The 20348-nt window shown below is 36.2% G+C and overlaps 1 protein-coding gene and 1 long non-coding RNA gene across 2 annotated transcripts in view; one reads left to right on the top strand and one right to left on the bottom strand.

The window, feature by feature from the left end:
- Nucleotides 1-20348, top strand: part of LOC135223667 (uncharacterized) — a 150648-nt gene that overhangs the window by 14337 nt on the left and 115963 nt on the right. The gene's annotated exons all lie outside the window — the stretch shown is intronic.
- On the bottom strand, nt 1635-18699 carry LOC135224251 (glutamate receptor ionotropic, kainate glr-3-like). Its single transcript, XM_064263101.1, has 9 exons — nt 18573-18699; nt 15692-15915; nt 15185-15286; nt 13760-14092; nt 12881-12984; nt 12144-12317; nt 10794-10999; nt 9570-9784; nt 1635-1895 (listed from the first exon to the last, which is right to left on the bottom strand). Exons 1-9 carry the CDS (start codon nt 18697-18699, stop codon nt 1635-1637), a joined length of 1746 nt encoding a protein of 581 aa, XP_064119171.1.

The raw sequence follows: 20348 nt of genomic DNA, 5'->3' as shown, positions 1-20348 counted from the left end.
TTGATTCCATATCATATGAGTAACTCAGAAAAAACTTGTATTGGCATATATTACCATATATCTCACTTGTAAGTTTGAGTATTTCATCATTTTCACGTGAGCATGACCAGGAAGAAACGTTTATTCTGGCTTTGGTTATTTTTGAAGGAAATCATTCTAAATTTAGTCTAAAATTGTTTATTGATTAAGTCAGCAAAAAAAAAAAGTTCGAAAAATTTAGTTTATGTATTGAATTATCACAAACGTAAAAACAAAGCTTTGAGGTAAAGGCTCCTACGTTAGAATAATAGTCTAAAATACATATTTAAATTCAAAGATACATAAAGATAGTTCCACATACGAGCATAGTATTCTTTATTGTCATAAGTAGGTCAATATACATTGTGATATCTAAACAGGTAAGATGAAATTCACAATCATATTAGAAAAAAGCGAACACCAATTTCAGTAATTAGGAGCTTCGATCCAGCGCTAACCGTTGGCATTTAATTCGTGTAAATCCGTAATTGAGGAAATATTCGTCACTTGGAACTCATTTTTTTGTCCTTTGAGAGAGAAGTTGCCTTTAATGAGCACGGCGGACTTTACCTAACTGTTATTTCTTTACGTGAAGCCAGTGATATCGTGTAACATATTTCTTAAGCGAATCTGTTATGAAATTCAGGGCCCTCTTTTGGGTCTAGTAAATTATTCCATTTCAGAATTGACGAATTCCTTTAGCGAATCTTCTTCATTCAAAATGACTCTATTGCCGGTTCCCCGGGTGAATTGTCAAAATCACGAAGATTAATCGGAATGCCCTTTTTTCCTGATAAATTCCACAAGCGAATCTTCTCCCATTCTAAACTACCCTTCAGCAGATTCCTACCCAGGTGACTTTTAAGATTTACGAAGAATGTCAGTTTTCCTGACAAATTTATCCCGTTGGTGAATCTTCGCTGTAAAACAATTCTCTCATTTTCCTCGAATGCCGATCAGCAGAAAGACTATCTTCCGCGGGCGAAATATTTCCCCCATGAGCGTAATTAAGCTCCCGACTAAGCCAACCAATAGGATGACGAAGGCGATGACGAGTGGCTGCAGGCCTAGGGATTCCGTCGAGGGCGAGTCGCAGTAACCCGGCTTCGGGATGTATTGGCTTTTGATACGGTCGCTGATCCCAGAGACTCGCTGTAGTAGAATGCTATGGGAGAGAGAAACGCATAGCAATATACATGTATGTGTATAGATATATATAGATATATATATATAATTATATATATATATATATATATACACGCCTTTGAATATGATTTACAAGTTAGTTAGCATCGTATCTATTATTCGGCTGAAGAAATTCCTTATGTTGGACCATTTAATTGTCTGCTTTAAGGACCTTTTTGATTGCACTCATAGTAAGGAAATCAAAGGACTCAGATAGACATAGGATGTGGATCTTATTGCATAAGACATTTAAAATAACCGCCCTCAGACTCAAGAGCCCTTACCATTGACAGACTCGTAACTTCAACTTGCAGAGAGAGAGAGAGAGAGAGAGAGAGAGAGAGAGAGAGAGAGAGAGGTGGGGGAGGGGGGAGGGGGCGGTGGTTGTGACGGAAGGGGAGAATTAGCCCTCGAGAAGAGAAGAGAAAAACTTACTGATAATTTAAGATAAGACGGAGAGGAGAATCCATTTGGACGGCTATTCCTGCTCCATAGCGAAACACTGTTCCTCCGACGGGAATGATGGAACAATTGTTACTGTTATGATAAAAGTAGTAACCACTTTCCAGGAAGAAGGCGAAGCTCTCCTCCATGACCCTCCTAATGCCCTCCTCGGCCGTTTGAACCAAGTTGGCTGGATTTTGCATGACAATTTTGGACCACGCTTCCTGGATGGCGGGGTCTTTCGAAGTCTGACAAGAACAGGAATATGGAATGTGGACTGACTCCAGTTTTTATCCATGGGACCTGTGAATGTAATACAACCCCCCCCACCCCCCCCTCCCCCCCCCCTCCCTTTTTTTCTAGTCAACGTTGGGTGTCTCAGTAATGTCTGTCTGGATGGGTATTCAGCTTTTACAATTTGGCAGGACTAAGTGCACGATTTTAGCAAATCCATCAATACTAAAGAAATCATGAATTCATAAATACGGATCTGCCTCAAAATAATTGTCTCTAGTTCATACCCAGATATGAATAAAACTGTGAAGAAAAATTAAACTTCCGTTAATAGAAATTTTAGAAGCACTTACTACTTGCTCCCGTTTATGTTTATTGTGTTATTATTAATATTCATATTACATACGTAATTCACAAATAGTATAACCGATTATATTTTTATTTAAAAAATATAGCTTAGCTGGCCTCCATGGGCACCCGCAACATATTTTACAAGAGGGGGCAAATTATATATATATATATATATATATATATATATTATATATATAGATATAATATATATATTATATATATATATATATATATATTATAATAAATAAAATATAATATAATATAATATAATATATATAATATATATTAATATATATATAATTATATATATATATATATATATATACTTATATATGCAGTAGAACTGTGATGACAATAATTTAAGTGAAGACAGATGTGCTAAAGAAAAAATACAATGTTACACTGGACTTTTTCCAATAGTTCCTTATAATGCTCAGCTGAATTAAAATTTTTCTGGAAAGAACAAAGTAGTTATAGACTATACAAATATTATACAAATACATAACGATACCTATGATTTACTTAAACTGAAAGAATATATTGTATTTTATTGTTGTAGATATCCCTGATGATGTGATTATGAATCACGAAAGCTTGGAATAAATGGATACTGTGTCTTCTGCTTCTGAATTCCTGCCCTTGATCTGGATGAGAAATGTGATGTGCGATGAGTTGTTCGCCCTTACCCCCTGGATTATAAAGTATATATATATATATATATATATATATATATATATATATAATATATATATTATATATATATATATATGTATGTATATATATATATAGTATATATATATACATATATATACTATATATATATATATATATATATATATATATATTATATATATGGTGGTATATATATATATATATATATATATATATATATATATATATTAAATTTTCTTCAGGATTTCAGGGGGGGCCAAGTGCCCCCTCTTGCCCATTTGTGCGGGCGCCTATGCTGGCCTCTCCTTATTGCTAATAGTTTTGTGCGAATCTTTACTTTCATTAGTTCAAAAGACCGGTTAATACATGGTTCATCAATGTACGAAATCATGTAGTATTTTCAACCCTATAAGTTATGAGATGGGACCTCAAGAAATATCGAAGACACTGCAGAAAACCAAACCTGACCATTTTCTATAGAGGTAGTTTGATAACAGTTTTCTTTTTGTAGAGTTGTATTGGTCCCTATAGTAAATCTTATGTTGCCTGATCCCTTAAAAGTACTTTGCTATCATTTTGTATGGGCCTGAGACAGCTGAGGAGACGGATGACTGACTGAAATCAAGCATTGATATATAATTTGATAAAATCTCTTACAACAGAGGAGAGGACGTTACAGTATGACAGTAGACACTGACACAATACTACGAGCAGTGATATATAGTGATCTGTTCATGATGGCATTTTTATCTTGGTGCAATAATAGAGGAAAATCATAGAAGATGAAATAATCTGAAATGCAGATGGATACAAATAAAGAGCTCCCTAATCCTCCTCATTTGCTTGGAACAGTTACCATTATTGAAAATTACGACGACTTTTCGAAGTTTCTAACCTAGGACTAGATTTCTTTAACAAGTGAGTTGTAATAGGTAAGTTTAATAGGATTGTGACCCCTTTATTCTATACCTAATGCAGTTCATAAATGAAGAAAGTCTTCGTTATTAGGAGAATTTGATTAAATTTTGTCTTGATTTGATCACAGTAAATATACCACAAGTCATTTTATGTTGACAAACATTTCATGGATTTGTTGCAAACTTCGAATACTACAACTGGTAAATATAATAGACAAAACCAAGAAATAGTCAGTAAAGGAAAGGATCAGGAAATTGTTAGTATTCAGTTTATTTTAGTCCACCTTGAGTATGTTTTTCATTTTCTCTGTAAGCCTAGTTGTTATGAATGTTGATTTTGCAAAATAACTTGGTTATGGGACCAGTCACAAGCGAAGATGAGAAGACAGTTAACGGTGTAGGTAACGTAAGCTAGGCCATGGTAATAGTTTGTTTTTGGGCGGCTATGGTTCGACGGAGAACCAAGGTTAGTGATAGGCTGGATTAATGTAGAGCCTTATTAGCAGGGACGGAGTCGTATGCCACAAAGAATCATTGGTGGATTACTGTCATTTTTGGTGTGTTGTCGTCTGTGGATGTCAGTGGAGTCCTGTCATCATTGACTGTCATCGTTGTGGGATTACTGTCATTTTTGGTGAGTTGTCAAGAGAAGATGCCCAGCCATGGAGCAGGGTAAGATTACCTTAGTACCGTTAAATGAGAAGAATTATGCTACGTGGAAAGTGCAGGTAAAAATGCATTTGGTAAGAGATGACTTGTTCAGAATTGTGGAAGGGACAGAAGCAGCTCCTTCTGCAATACATGCTGCAGCTGTTCGGAAGTTTGAGTTAAGGAAAGACAGAGCTTTAGCTACAATTGTGTTAGCGGTAGAGCCTAGACTTCTTTACTTAATAGGTGATCCTTAAGATCCAAAAGTGGCATGGCAGAAACTGCAGGATACATTTCAGAAAAAGTATTGGACCAATAAATTCAGGTTAAAAAGAAAATTATAGTCTGAAGCTGAAGCCTGGTGATGATTTACAAGGGCAACTTGAAACTTTTGCAGAAATGTTCGAAGAATTAGCAGTTATTGGTGATCCAATAGAAGATGAAGATAGGGTAATAAATTTATTAGCTTCACTTCCTGATGGTTATTCAACTTTAATGACAGCTCTGGAAGCTATGGAAAAAGTTCCTTCATGGGAATCAGTCACTGAGAGGTTGCTGCATGAAGAATATGGAATTAAAGGTGATAGGCTTAAGCCTATGCAGGAAAGTGATTTAAGTCTTTACTTGCTAAACAGAAAAAAAGTGTTAAGTGTTTGGAATGCACCAAGACAGGTCATGTAAAGAAAAATTTTTATATTTTTATTGAAAAGTACAAGAAATGGAAAGAGAATAATGAAAAGAGTCAGGGTCATAAGGTTAAACAAAGCTTAGCTGCCAAAGTAAATGATGAGGTTACTTGATTTGTAAGTGCTTTATCTATGTAGTGATACATGTAATGACTCTTGGGTACTTGATTCTGGTGCTACTCAGCATATGTGTAATGATAAGTCTTTCTTTTCTAATTTTGTAAATCTAAGAATACTTGTTAAACTTGAAGTGAGTGATGGGAGACCACTTACAGCTGTTGGTGAAGGCTCTGTAAAGTTTTGTATGTGCCAGATTTAGCTCATAACTTGATTTCTATTTCTCAGATTACAATAGCAGGTAAGGTGACACAATTTTTGAACATTCATGCAAGATTTTCAATAAGAAAAATAAGTTGCTAGCTGTGGGGAAAAAGTTAGGAAAATTATATATGACTGTTTCCAAAAGGCAGCTGCTCATTGTTCAAATGTATACTCAGATGAAATGTTATGGCATAGACAATTTTGTCATCTTGGAATGAATAACGTGAGAAAGTTGATTTCCAAAATGCGGTTAATGGCATTGATTGCAAAATTACTAATGACTCGTATGTCTGTGAAAATTGTTCTGATGGTAAAATTTCTTAGATCCTCATTTCCTACTGGAGAGGTTAGAAAAGAATATAAAGTTTTAGATTTAATTCACAGTGATGTCTGTGGTAAGATGAACCCAGGTTCTTTGGTTGGTGGAAATTATTTTGTTACTTTTATAGATGATGTCTCAAGGTATGTTTGGGTATATATTTTGAAGAGTAAAGGGGGGATGTTTTTAGTGTTTCTAAGAGTTGGAAAACTCTTGTTGCAAACCAGCATGAGAAGAATATTAAGATTTTGCGCACAGACAATGATGAAGAGTATACATCTGTTGGGTTTGAAGGATATCTGCATGATGAAGATATTAGTCATGAAAAGACAATTCCCAAGACTCCTGAACAAAATGGGTTTGCAGAACGCATGAACAGGACTCTTGTGGAGGCTGTGAGGGCCATGTTATCTCATGCAAGGTTGCCTAAGACCTTTTGGGCTGAAGCTGTGCCAACTGCAGCATATGTGCGTAATAGAAGCCCTAATTCTGTCTTGAAGGACAAGACACCATATGAAGCACTGAATGGACGGAAGCCTAATGTAAAACATTTCCGTACCTTTGGCTGTATATCTCATGTCCATATTCCAAAGGATGAAAGAGAGAAATTAGATTCTAAATCAAGGAAGTGCATTTTGCTTGGTTATGGTTATACAACCAAAGGCTATCGTCCTTATAACATTAACACAAAAAAGTATTTTTCATAGCAGGGATGTTATTTTTTATGAATCTAAGTCTGTAATTTTTGAGGATTCACCATGTAGTCCAAAGTACATTGAATTTCAAACATCACCTGTGAGTGATATTGATGAGTCTGCTGATCCAGAAATAAATATTCGACGTTCAGCCAGAGAAAGGAAACCTGTCAGATTAGGAGAATGGGTTAATTCATGTATAGGAGAACTGGATGAACAGCTGAAGAAGCTCTTTGTGGTCCAGAAGCTGAAAAATGGAGAAAAGCTATGCAAAATGAGATGGACTCTTATCTACGAGAATAATGTGTGGTCCTTAGTTGAATCTCCATTAGAACGTAAACACATTAATTGTAAATGGGTCTTTAAGAAGAAAATAGATGCAGATGGAACTGTGTGCTCTTACAAGGCCAGATTAGTGGCACAAGGTTTTCCCAGAGAATTGGGATTGACTATCATGAAACATTTAGTCCAGTGGTAAGGTTTGAGTCTGTCCGTTCATTGTTGGCTCTGGCAGCTCAGCATAATCTTCATGTTCACCAGATGGATGTGTCATCGGCATTTTTAATAGGACACTTTCAGAAAAATTGTATATGACTCAACCTGAGTGTTTTATTGAAAAGGGAAGGAAAATTTTGTCTGTAAATTAGATAAGGCTATCTGTGGTCTGAAGCAGGCTCCAAAATGTTGGAATTCATCATTGGATGCTTACCTAAAATCACTGAAATTTCAACAGTCGAGTAGTGATTCCTGTGTTTATACTAGTTTTTCCGATAATGTCTTTTGTGTTGTTGCTGTGTACGTTGATGATGTCATAATTGTTTGTGAGTCTCTGGATTGTTTAACAGAAATTAAAGCAGCATTAAGTAATAAGTACAAAATGAAAGATTTGGGTAAGTTGCAATATTTTCCTGGTGTTAAAGTATTTCAAGATAGTGATGAGATTTGTATTAGTCAATCTGCTTATACCGAAACATTACTTGAGAAATTTGGTTTAGATGAGTCAAAACCTGTGTCTACTCCTGCTGAAGTTAATTGTACTCTTGAGAAGGCTACAGAGGAATCAGATTTGTTCAATAGTGAAATTGATCAGTCTGCTGTTGGTAGTTTACTTTATTTGTCTACTAGAACAAGACCTGATATAACATTTGCTGTATTTAATGTTGCCAAATTCTGTACCAATCCAATTAGGTATTGGTCTGCTGTAAAAAGAATTTTTCATTATTTAAGAGGCACATGTCATTTCGGTATTGTGTATTCTAAACAGAATTCATGTTCTTGTGTTGGGTACTAAGATACAGGTTTGGCTGGGGATTAAAATCTACATTAGGATATTGTTTCTCACTTAGCAGTGGCTTAATACCATGGCGTACAAATAAAGTCATGTGTTGCATTGTCAACTACTGAGGTAGAATATGTTGCTCTGTCCAGTGCTGCTCAAGAGGCAGTTTGGCTAAAGTCACTTATTAATGAATTACGTTTTGATAATGGAGGTCTTATGTTAACGTATGAAGATAATCAGTCTGCAATATGCCTTGCTAAGAATCCCAAGGACCATCCTAAGACTAAGCCTATGAGTATAAAATATCATTACATTCGTGATCTAGTTGCTTCTGATCAAATTGAAGTAGAGTACTACTGTCCTATCTCTGATAGCTGATATTTTCACAAAATTTCTGCCTACAGAAAAATTTGTTAGACTTAGGTCAAGGTTAGGTGTGTGTTAGTTTTGATAAACACGCTCAATGTGAGGAGTGTTAGTATTTAGTGTTTTTTAGTCCACCTTGAGTATGTTTTTAATTTTCTTTGTAAGCCTAGTATTGTCATAAACACTAAATGTTGTTATGAATGTTGATGCTGCAAAATTGCATTTTCCTTTATGCCTAATTTGCAGGTCTGTAATATTTTTATTGAGTTTGTTTAAAGGAGTAGTGACATTCATTTGTGTGTGATTTTTTCAAAAGTATTTGGCTGTATTGTGTTGATAATACACAGCTTGTTGTGTGTGCTGGACAGATTGTTGGAACTCTCAAGCCTAGCAACTCTTGGCTTATTCTGTCCTCATGTAAACCTTGTATTGTACAATCTTACAGTGAATAAAAGCCAACTGATTATGAAGATATTATCTTTGCTTCCAAACCAACCAAGTTTTAACAGAAATATCAGTTAATAAGGAAAGAGAGGATACGAGGGTGAAAAGGGAGAAGGTATATAACATTAGAATGACATAGCGAGGAGTCAGGAAAACAATGAATATGATAGAGCAGTTAGAGAAATAAAAAGCGTATAGGGAATGAGGCGTCATGCAGGATGGGGAGGATCCTAAAGAAAATGATGGAGTAAATAATGTTTATTGTCTTAGGACGCGAGGCTCGATCGCTTGGTGGTCAGATTTGGGAATGACTTTAACGTTCTAATAAATATCAGTGGTGAGCAGGATTCATGTGACATTATTTTGTTTCAATTATTTCTTAGAGAGACTAAGGCTAGGAGTACACGAGCTACCCTGTGGCGCCACAAAGTGGCATCGGTGTGTGACGGGCATGTGATTTCCCATAGGTTTCAATTGTTTATAAGCTGTGGCGGGGATCGGCGACAGCTCGCTACAATCGCTTGCCACAGACGCTCGTGTGCTCGACATAGCTTATAAACAATGGAAACCTATGGGAAGCCACACCGACGCTACTCTGTGGCGCCACAGAGTGGCTTTGCGTGGCAGTCCCTAACGACGCTCCTGACTGGCTGTTGATAAGCCAGTCAGTCATAGGGCTGATAACTCTCAGTCTCTCTCGAGAGTTCACATAGGCAGGATGTATGTTCCATCTCTCCTGAGGGATACTTTTGAAAGTCGTATTCCTCAGGAGAGATGGAACATACATCCTGCCTATGTGAACTCTCGAGAGAGACTGAGTTTCCAGCCCTGTGATTGGCTTATCAGGAGCGTCGTAAGGGACTGGCCTAGACATCAGATGCACGGGTGATGTGAATCTACTATGGCACCTCGGAGGTGACGTGTAGATAGCAAGCCAAAGAGCACGTAAAAGCACCATACAAACAAACAAAGAGCACGCACCATACTCACTCTAAATCTTTCAACCTCAGAGTTACCCTTCTGGAGGCCCATATCATAGGACTTGACCTTCAGAAGTCCGGCAATGTCCTTGAACGGAGGATTGATGAGCGGGATGGTCAAGGAGGAGATGAGGACTGACGTGTAAAAGGTCAAAGTCAGCCATGACGTCATGACGACGACGAACAAGAAGATGCGTTTGGATGCTCCCTCTACAGCTATGTCTCCTGTTTGAGGGAGAGAGAGAGAGAGGCTGATTGGTGAATTCGTGATAGTATTCGCGTTGAAGAAAAGGCATACAATAATCTACACACATTTAGGAAATATTTATTTCCATTATTATTTAATTATTTGCTTAGTCACGTCAAAATAGAGACCTGGAAGTAATATTTGCCGCCATCACCGGCATAGGTATTTTAACGTATAAAGGTGATGTACAGAAAATTTATAATTCTTAATTACGTTAATATTTAATTTTCTGTAGATTTTTAATCACGCAACAGAGTTTCAGTAAAATTCACGAAAGATTAGGTGAGCGAAGTTTCTGTTCATGATTTCCTTCATTAAGCAACTGGATGGATAATTAAAATTGTTTATCATGAACTTCACACACATTGGCCTATTTAAACTAAAACTTTTAATGAAACTACGCATATTTACCAACGTCGTCTTCGATGCTAGGATAATTTCTTCTTTTATTCTAGGATAATTTATCATGATATTCATCCTGATTGCAAATAAGCATTTTTAAACCTAATGCTGGATCATTGTGGGATAGGACGCAAGTTAAAGATTAGGTTTACAAACAACTATAATGTGGCTTATCCACACTCGTGCGTGACTTTCTTTAGTTTAAAATTAAACACTCGATTATTTCTTTGCTTTTACATTAAGACTTCACAATGGCTCGTGTTATTTTGTCCTACTCCATACCTTATACCTTGTTTTTCTCGTTTATATTTCCAATAAACTTAATATCCCTACTGCTAACTTGTCCGAGTTACTTTCTAACATTTTGCGTCAATAATCAAAATGTCTCATTTTGCAAAATTCTCTGTACTCCATTTTCCCATTTCTCATATTTCCCCATACCTGCCCTTCATCTCCCTTTGCTTTACCAAGTTATTCGAGCTCTCTCCTCCCTTCTCTGTTAACCTCATTTCCCGCCTTCTATTCCTGCTGTCCCCTTTCCGTCGCTGTTTACTGTGAACACTGAACAGATGCCTCAGTACCAACCTTGATTAACGTGTAGCGACATTATATCAAAGACAGAGTCAGCTAAGGGCTGGGTCTGGCCGTGGTCCGCCCAAACAACAAAAATGTGGTAGAGGAGACAGGAAATCACTATATAGCACAGGTAAACAAGCCAGGCGCTCAGGTCCATTATGCGCGTGTAGTTCGTCCAAGTTTCGGGTTCAGGGCGGCGGATGATTAAACCGTACCTGTCCAGGTAAAAATAAATAAATAAATCAGATTCATAACAAAGGTTTAAAGGGAAAGAAATAAATCACAGTAAAGTATAATAAAGTATATATTTTAAGAGTTCTCTCTAATAAAAGGAGCCCATTAAAACGCCAAAATATAGAACATTTTTACCAGTCATATTAAGAGTTGTTTAACTAATCTGCTTTTACCTTGGCTGGAGATTTATTAACCTGTGGGACTGTAAACAGGAATCTCCGTGGTCCTAATCTTTTCTGCAAAATTACCCTGTCTGGTATGTTTATCTCTTCCGCGTTTTTATCCTATCTAGACCAATTTTGGAAAGGTTATCTATCTGATATGTTTCTTCAGTTAGTTTTATGTGGCACCTCAAGGGAATTTAGCATTTTTAACTGCTTATTAGTTCGTTCGTTCTAAAGTTTTATATCACCAGCATCTAGGCGGTTCCCTGTCGAAGTGCTGAATGATACGCCCATATTTATTGGTAAATCAATTTTTACTGGTATTTGGCATCGTTAGGAAGGATTATCTTTATGTTAGCGTTTGGATAGAAAAACGTTATTTCCAATTGGCTGACAGCCCACATCTTGAACTGTGTGATCAGGAATACGCTTCTCTCTCTCTCTCTCTCTCTCTCTCTCTCTCTCTCTCTCTCTCTTCTCTCTCTCTCTCTCTCTCTCTATGGACTCATGGGAAAGGTCCTAAAATAAAAATCTTTACTTTGGCATTATTATTTAATAATTAATTAGTTTCTTAATGTATTAATGTCATCTGTCGGAGAAAATTGACCAGACGTGACACATTCATTACTATAGAGGGGGGCATTTAGTTGTAACGTTTGTTATTCGTTCGTTCTCTCAGTGGGAGTCCTTCACTGTAATCCATATTACTAAAGTTTTAATTTATTATGAGGATCAATATTTGAACCTTATTATATCAGTTTATAAGTGAAATGAAACTAAAACACCTGAATATTATGAACCACGATCACAATTTCTCAAAGATTGTTGGAGCAAATATGATTATCAAATGTCAGTAACTTAGTCATTTCCTTCAACTACGAACCTTCCTCCCCCTCCCCTTACCCCTCCCTCCATCTCCCCAACACCACCCGGCAACCCCAAAAGAAATCTGTAAACTCACTCAATGACTCCCGATGGCAGGCAGAAATCGATTACTTGCGTTCGTTCGTACGTGCTATCGAGAGCCGTGACGATGACGTCACCTCTGCCATTTAGCAGCTCGCCAACAAGACCCGTCCAAGAACCGTTAATTTTGTCACCGAACTGTCTGTCAGGAGCCTGACGGCAGGTGTATCTGAAAGGAATTGACGACCAATTAATTCTGAATATGACGACAATGAACAAGATGGAATGGGCAAGAGAAGAAAAGCAAGATAGGTAGTTTTTATTTTCTTGTTTACTGAATGGGTGAATGAATCAGTGTCTGACGTTGACAGTTGGTCTGTTCTCGATGAAATGGTGTCATGGATAGATAAAATGTCTTTCATGTTCTCTAAGCACAACCACTACACCTATTCCAACGTCATTAATTGATTTGTCATATATATATATATATTATATATATATATATATATATATATATATATATATATATATATATATATATATATATATATATATATATATATATATATATATATATATATATTCTATTTGTAACTTCACATTAAAATTCTAACATTAGAACTATTGCAACTAAGAAACTAACAATTTCTTGTATGATTAAATCGTTACATATTAAAAATCTGTAATTGTAACAATGAATTATATTACAAATCATACAATTTATTGATATACTGGTGGCGTTTTGATATACAGCACTGACACCAAAATTCTCACACATCCCCCGGTACTTACGTAAAGTTCAGCAAATCTCTTATGACGTCGAAACTTTGCCCCATAAAACCACCTATTTTGACGCCATATTCTGCATCCGGCTGGTTGTCGGTGAATGGCTCCCACTGGAAGAGACGAAATCCACGACTTTCAACTTTTATTGAATCTATTGTGTCAACAATGACGAGTGCTAAGGGTATTTACATCGTATTTAAGAAAATGACCTCAATATGGCCCAAGAATATGAAAGCCTGTAAATAAAAATAGAAATTTGTCACTTTAGTTTGTTGTTGAGTTTAGATTATATAGTCGACAGATTGGATGAGATTCTTTGGAAATCAGAAAGAGTATAATTGAGGCCGTCACTCGAACAACCGTCTATCGGCACAAAACAGAAATCGGAGAAAAACGCGATTGAAGTTGTGCAATGCTTACATTATCATATTTCCGTTAATATTTATGCTATAACAAATTTTTTTTTCAAAATGAAGCCAAAAGCATGCTCTTTACAATTGTGTGTGTAAATATTATCTGTCCATCCAAACTGTACCTCAAACAACAAAACTGCAAAAAAAAACGAAGTCTGAGAAAAGTACAATAATAGTGTGTCAACATTGGAATGACAATATATTGCGCATTTATCATTCTAGTGACTCTCACTCTCCCTAGATTATGAACGCGAAATATATATATATATATATATATATATATATATATATATATATATATATATATATATATATATATATATATAATATATACTATTTATATATATATCATATTTACATCTACACTAGTATATAGAAGAAGAGTTGCTGAATTCGAAAGTATGTATAAATTAAAATCCGAAAATGTGCAGATAGACGGTTGTTCGAGAGTGACGGCCTCAATTTAACTGACAGTATCTGTGAGACATCTGATGTGGAGTCCCGTCAGATCATTCCGACGCGGTTCGATGTTGCCGCTCGGAAAAAAATAATCTGCTCCCGTTTCCTTTTTCTTCTCTTCGGGCACATTCGTCGAGTTGGCTCCTCGATCCAAAGTCGTTAACTTGAAAGCAGGAGGAGACCCAAATGATGATGATGAGGGATTGGAGTTATGTCGAAGAGGACTTCCCCAGTAGCCAACTTTCGTTGCTATTTTGGTCAAATGAGGAGCAGCTTGATACGCCTCCCATAGGTCAATTTTTGCAGTCCGGCTGTTGTTCTGATTATTCCACTGGGCAAAGATGATCTGCAAAGAGGCGGAACTGTCAATTGTAGATTTGCATACTATTATTCTATTTGATCTAAGGGTTGTAAATGACATCGTTGTTCTCAAGTTTTGTGTGTATAACTTCTCGAGGTTTTATGTCAGAATCCAGTGTTATGGTCTCAGATTTTCTTCAGAACTAATAATCTTATAACAGCTGTATTCTTTCATTCCAGTGCACTGAATATAAGTTATAGAGTCATTCTGTACATCACCTATTGCAAAATTGCGTTTTCCTTTATTGTTATAATACGTTTTCATCGTTGACTTTGAAGATTCAGTTTTGCAATCTTTTTGTTAAGAGTTCCTTATTTTATTGGGCTGAATCACATGCAAAGGTTTCCACTTGCTTTCTTGGAACATGAACCATATAAACCAGATCTTTCTTATATGTCTAAGAATTGTATTTTATCTCCATGTTCGAAAATGGATTTCAGGGATGAGTTGACTTCAGGTTGTCACTGTGTTACAGTGTTATATCAATGGTTTTAGGTTTATGTTTTGTTGTCAATATTGGTGTTAAGCTTATATCTCTTAGTTATCACGATTGTACTCGTATTGTGGATTAGCTTTTCTCGATCTAACAATGCATTTACCTGAAAGAATTATAATATTAATTTGATTTTAACATAAAAAAAACAGCAAGTGGTTCAAGTTTGCAATTTACTCAGCTCTCACAAAACGCTTTTGAGTGTCAGAATGGTAGTTTGACTCTGTTTGTGTTATATAAGAATGATGACCTCAACATACGTGGCCAAAAGTACTTATGGTGATCAATGTTAACTTTAAGCAATAATTTATTCTTTAATATAAACTAATAACGTGTAATGATAGTAGATTCTTTGCGCACAAGAGCAATACCAATGAGTCACATTGATTTAACAGTGACAGTCTACACTATGTGCATAAATCGCTGGAGAAATAGTAATGAATTCATATGAGAACAATACAATAGCCGTTATCATGTTTAAGTGAAATGTGGTAATGATGCGCAATCTTTCTAGTTATGAGATCCTCCAAATAGAAAAGGAACTCCCTTACTAAGGGAGCTTGTGCATTTTACACGAAACTGACCTTGTTATCCAAGGGAAAATAACTATCTTTTGACAGGAAGGACTTCATGTCCTGACCAATGAATACCCAGGTCGCTTCACGCGATGCTCTGCTGAAGCTCCACTGTGAAGGTCAATAAATAAATAGATAAATAAGAAATTAGATATAATGAAATGAAAATACAGAATAATAAAGAAATCAGTTTTACTGCAATATCAATTTGTTCTTCAAAATTTATTAAGAGAAGCGTGTACCATGAAGCATTGTCTTTTTAATAGATCCAATGACATCTTAACTCCATTTTCTGACTCTTTTGGGTACGCTTCCTGCAGTTCACAAGGGAGGCGAAGCTTTATTTATCTATTTATTTGTTTGTTTGTTTGTTTCCTCTCCGGATTCAAGACTTTCAGTGGAAAGCGTATCATAAATCTGTGAGAAAATGAAGTCTGTGACTCGGGTTAGCATCAGCTGAATCTGGAAGTGTTACATCATTCTCAAAGGAAAAAGAAATCCCGGGATTTTTCTTACGTCAAAGGCATCCTGAAGTGAGGAGATCGTGCCGAACGTCGTCAGGAAAACTGGCATTTCGCCGGAGGTCAGGAAAGCGAAATTTTTGGGGAGCATCGTTGACCCTTCTGTCCCGTCACCGGAGGAGGCCACTGGGATGACCCCGGACGGGCGAAGCATGACCACAGTTGCCGTTATTCCGCTTCTCAGTAGAGATAGGAAAGCCTTTTCTAATATCTTCTGATCTGCTGAGATTCGGGAAATGAAAGTTTAAATCATGAATTGTGTGCTGTGCTACCATAGTAGATTCACATCAGCCGTGCATCTGATGTCTAGGCCAGTCCTTTACAGCGCTCCTGATTGGCTGTTGATAAGCCAATCACTGGGCTGGAAACTCTCAGTCTCTCGAGAGAGTTCACATAGACAGGATGTATGCTCCACCTTCTGAGCGTCGTAACGGACTGGCCTAGACATCAGATGCACAGTTGATGTGTAACTACTATAGTTTAGGATGTTTGCTATAGTAGAATGAGTCGGTGCACAAGAAACTGCGACACTGCAATTAGAGAATCTAGTAATTGACGCGTTTCTGTAGAGTAAATTTGTCGGGATGTACAACAAAAGACGAAGATCAAAACCCCATTTATTTTGTACGAACTCGCATTTGTGAAGATAACGTAATACACTATCAGATTATTACAGTTTTTTCTTATTTTTGGAAAGAAATTTTATCAGAAGTTAACTTCATCGGGAATCCGACGCAAAAATACTCACTTTTAATCAGGGAACGTAACCCAATAAAAATCTGGTATATTTACTGTCCTGTCGACGTGCACAACATTTAGCTTTGGCAAAAAGATTTATGTCGTTCTAGGCAGAAGAAAATTAGAGGTTCAGTCTTCCTAATGACAACGAGAAACTTTACTACTGAAACAAAAAGAGAAAAACGCGAAGTTTACGGAAACCACTTCGATCATACATACTACTCCCGGTCTCATTGATCATCGATCAATTGCGACTCGCATCGTTAACGCATGGAATTTGTGTATATATTTATTTATTTATTTATTTATTTCATATTTGTTATTTGGGTGACAGGTGGGCTTTGCAGTATGGTCTATTAAGAAAAGGTTATGATTCGATCTCAAAACTGCCTTGAATTTTTGTATAAGGCACTAAGACAATAAATCCGATTGACACAAACTTGTGTGTTTTAGGATAAGTTGTCGTCGGGTAAATGACGCTTATGACATGTTTCTTATATCTTTTATTCAATGGGCAATGACCTAAATCGAAGCGGGCTAAGACATGGCAAGACTTCAGCCAAATGCTTGAATGCTTACATTAGAAGAGAGAGAGAGTTGATTTATGTATTCGTCATTGGCTTAGAGGTTAGCACTCTTCTCATATAAAGCAATTGATACTGATCAGAGGTATTAAGGTAATTTTGCTTTATATCATATTGAGAATTCTAGTTTCTCTCTCTCTCTCTCTCTCTCTCTCTCTCTCTCTCTCTCTCTCTCTCTCTCTCTCAATTCCAGTTTGTTCTCTAACACAAGGGTATGATTTTTTTTATAAACGAATCAACAGTTACAATGATCTTCCTTAAAAGGTATCAGGGTCAATATCAGTTGTTGACTTAATCCCAGGTGGTACAAAAGGAGGACCAATTATGTCTTACGTAGTTCCCAGTCGGCAATCGAAGATCCTTTTAGTTTTTCTTTTGTTGGTTCTTATACCTTTCTTTCTTTCAAGATGTAGGTATATCATTTTACTCATGGTCAAGTCCAGCCCTTCTTTTCTTTTCCTTCTTTGCACATTTACCCGTTTCTTTCGGGCGTGGACAGGAAAAGTCTCTAGTTTCACTTTTTCATTAACGTTTCATTACGAAATGTCAATGATTAAAGAGCTTGCTCATATATGAAGGTTTTCTGAAATAAAGGTGATTCACAGTCCAAAAAATTACTAAAAAGGTTCCATGTCCTGTACGTAAGAGAATGAAAGGAAAAACTGTAAGTAAAGCGAGAGATTATGTGCATAACATTGAATGGAGGACAAAGGGAAGTACTGATACTTATTGACAGTGATCGAGACAAAAAAAAAGTTTCTACGAACGATTGAATCTCTGTATGAATGCAAAGACATATTACTCAAAGTAACTCGCAATACGACGAAACAGGTGAAATATTGCATGCTTGACCCCACATCAGCACTGGAACAGAATCAATTTTTGGAGAGTGAAATTCTCTTTCTTTCAATTTATGACGCGCCCTATAGCCTGGCACTGGTCATTTGCTGTGACTGACTCATAATTTATATTCCTTGAAGGTTTACTATCGCTTACAAAGAACAGTGAAAGAAGAATAAGGCAAGGTAAAGTAATAAGAGAACAAAAATGGTCTGACAAATTTGCTTTAATCATGCAAGACATCAACCAGTTGGAATAGGACTACCATTCACCTCGCAGATTGAATCAGTACTTCGGTGTGCAATTATTGCTTTAGACGAGACGTAAACAACCCAGATAAGAAGCACTCGTTAATGAGTACCTAGTGAGATATTTTGATATATTTTTAATTTATTTCTGAAATTCGAGAACTATTATGAACGTAACATAAAACCCGGCCTAGTATAGCCTTATTCTTTTTTTAAAATTGCGATGGCTAAATAATACTTTTTAAATCCCTACAGAAACACGACAAAAGACAAATATGACGTTGCAGCAAGGGGCCCAAAACATCTCTCACAGTAATTTGTAAAACTCACCAAAATATAAAACTGAGAGATCGCTTTAGACAAAAATATCGGTGGGTTATCATAACAAGACTTTAAATAAATAAAAAATAAATCAAGCAGCAATTAACAGCTCTCCCAATAGTAACATGACTTGCGGTAACCTTACCTTGTTGGTATACAACGATATGAATCTCGGTGTAGGAATAGTGTTGGAGATAATCGAGGAGAAATTCAGTCAGACAAGGATAACCTTTGTTATCCTTTGTGCCTTGTAGGCATTCACAAGTTATCATTATTATCGTTGTTGATGTCACCATGGCTTTGAACATCCAGTTACGCATCATCTGGAATGCAAGCAATACAGAGTTGGGGTAATTATAGTATATGTATTACAACAAAAGTGTTATGCGCAGAATTGCGATATGCATTCTTAACAAATCTTCACCATGCAAGGGTTTACTTTCCTTCTTGTGTCTTTCGTTTCACAGTGATGTTTGGTGATTTTGAAAGAACTCGGACTGACTGAATGATTTTGGCTTATTATAGACTCATGCGTCATCAAATTGTATCAATACACACACACACACAAACCCACACACATAGGGCCCCCACACACCACCACATATAGATATATATATATCTATTATAATATATATATATATATCTCATATCCCCTATAATAACACACACACACACACACACCCATAATATATATATATTATTAATATTATCTAATATATAATATATATTATATTATTATATATATATTATAGATATATATATAATATATTATATATATATATATACACACACACACACACACACACATATATATATATATATATATATATATATATATATATATATATATATATATATATATATACTATATGGAACCTATTAACTACTAAAGTTTTCCAACGGAATGTTCGGTCTGAATTTATATCAATCATTATCCTCGCCTAGAATATATGATGAAATTGACAGAACATAAACATTACTCAGCAGTTTTGTCGAAAACTCATGAATTAACGTAAAGTAAGTCAAAATAAAAACGAGTTTGAAAATGTGCCAAATGTTTGCACTCTTAGGCCTGGAAATGTATGATTTTGTGACAGAGATATTTCCACTTCAAGATGAAATCTTGAGTTCGTATTTGAATACAAAATTATTCCAGGGGCAATTCAGTGCTTTTGATGATAAGTTTCCCCAGAAGATCTATTCTACTGAGTGTTGTGACTTGGAGTTTTATGCTTCGTTTGAGGAAACTTCAATGAAGTCTTTTGTGCAGTTGTAGAGGAAGTATAGTCATTGTCAGTCTCTCATAATCATGACAATTGCCCCAAGAGATCTTCAGTATGAGCTGTAGTAAGAATTGTTTATTCAATATGACTGGATTACTATCTTGCTAAGCCTCGGAGGAAAGTAAATGTTATGACAAAATATGACGAGTTTAAAAATACCAAAACAAATTGGCCATCAGTCGGTCTATCGTAACTTCGACTGTGTGTCCCTGTGGAATGAATTACTTACAAGTGGATTCACGCACACGAAACTTCAACACAAGACTGAGGTTTCTGGAAGGCCATGGTACAGAGACCATGGTAAAGAGGTCATGAGACAGTGGTTATAGAGCGGAGGCTATCTCGCACCCCAGGGTTATATAGACGTAAACTTAAATCAGTGTCCCAACTGACAAACAGCGGAGTACAAATTTCACAATGCACGCAGGTTCACTATGACTCTAGAAAATCTGTGATAACTCAGATTATTGCCAACAAGAGATTCTTGATGTTTTACTGCTGATAGCTTGTTCAAACAACCAGTTCAGGGGTTATACAGAGAGATGTAGTGCCTCAATGCGAAACAATTAATTTATTCTGGAGAAAAGTTCGCACAGATTTTTGAGTGAAGCCAGAGATGAGACGGGGACGTCTACAGG

The sequence above is a fragment of the Macrobrachium nipponense genome, chromosome 10 (genome assembly GCF_015104395.2).
Source record: "Macrobrachium nipponense isolate FS-2020 chromosome 10, ASM1510439v2, whole genome shotgun sequence".
Classification (NCBI taxonomy): Eukaryota; Metazoa; Arthropoda; class Malacostraca; order Decapoda; family Palaemonidae; genus Macrobrachium; species Macrobrachium nipponense.
The sequence above is the reverse complement of the archived record's forward strand: the minus strand, read 5'-3'. Positions and strand labels throughout refer to the sequence as shown.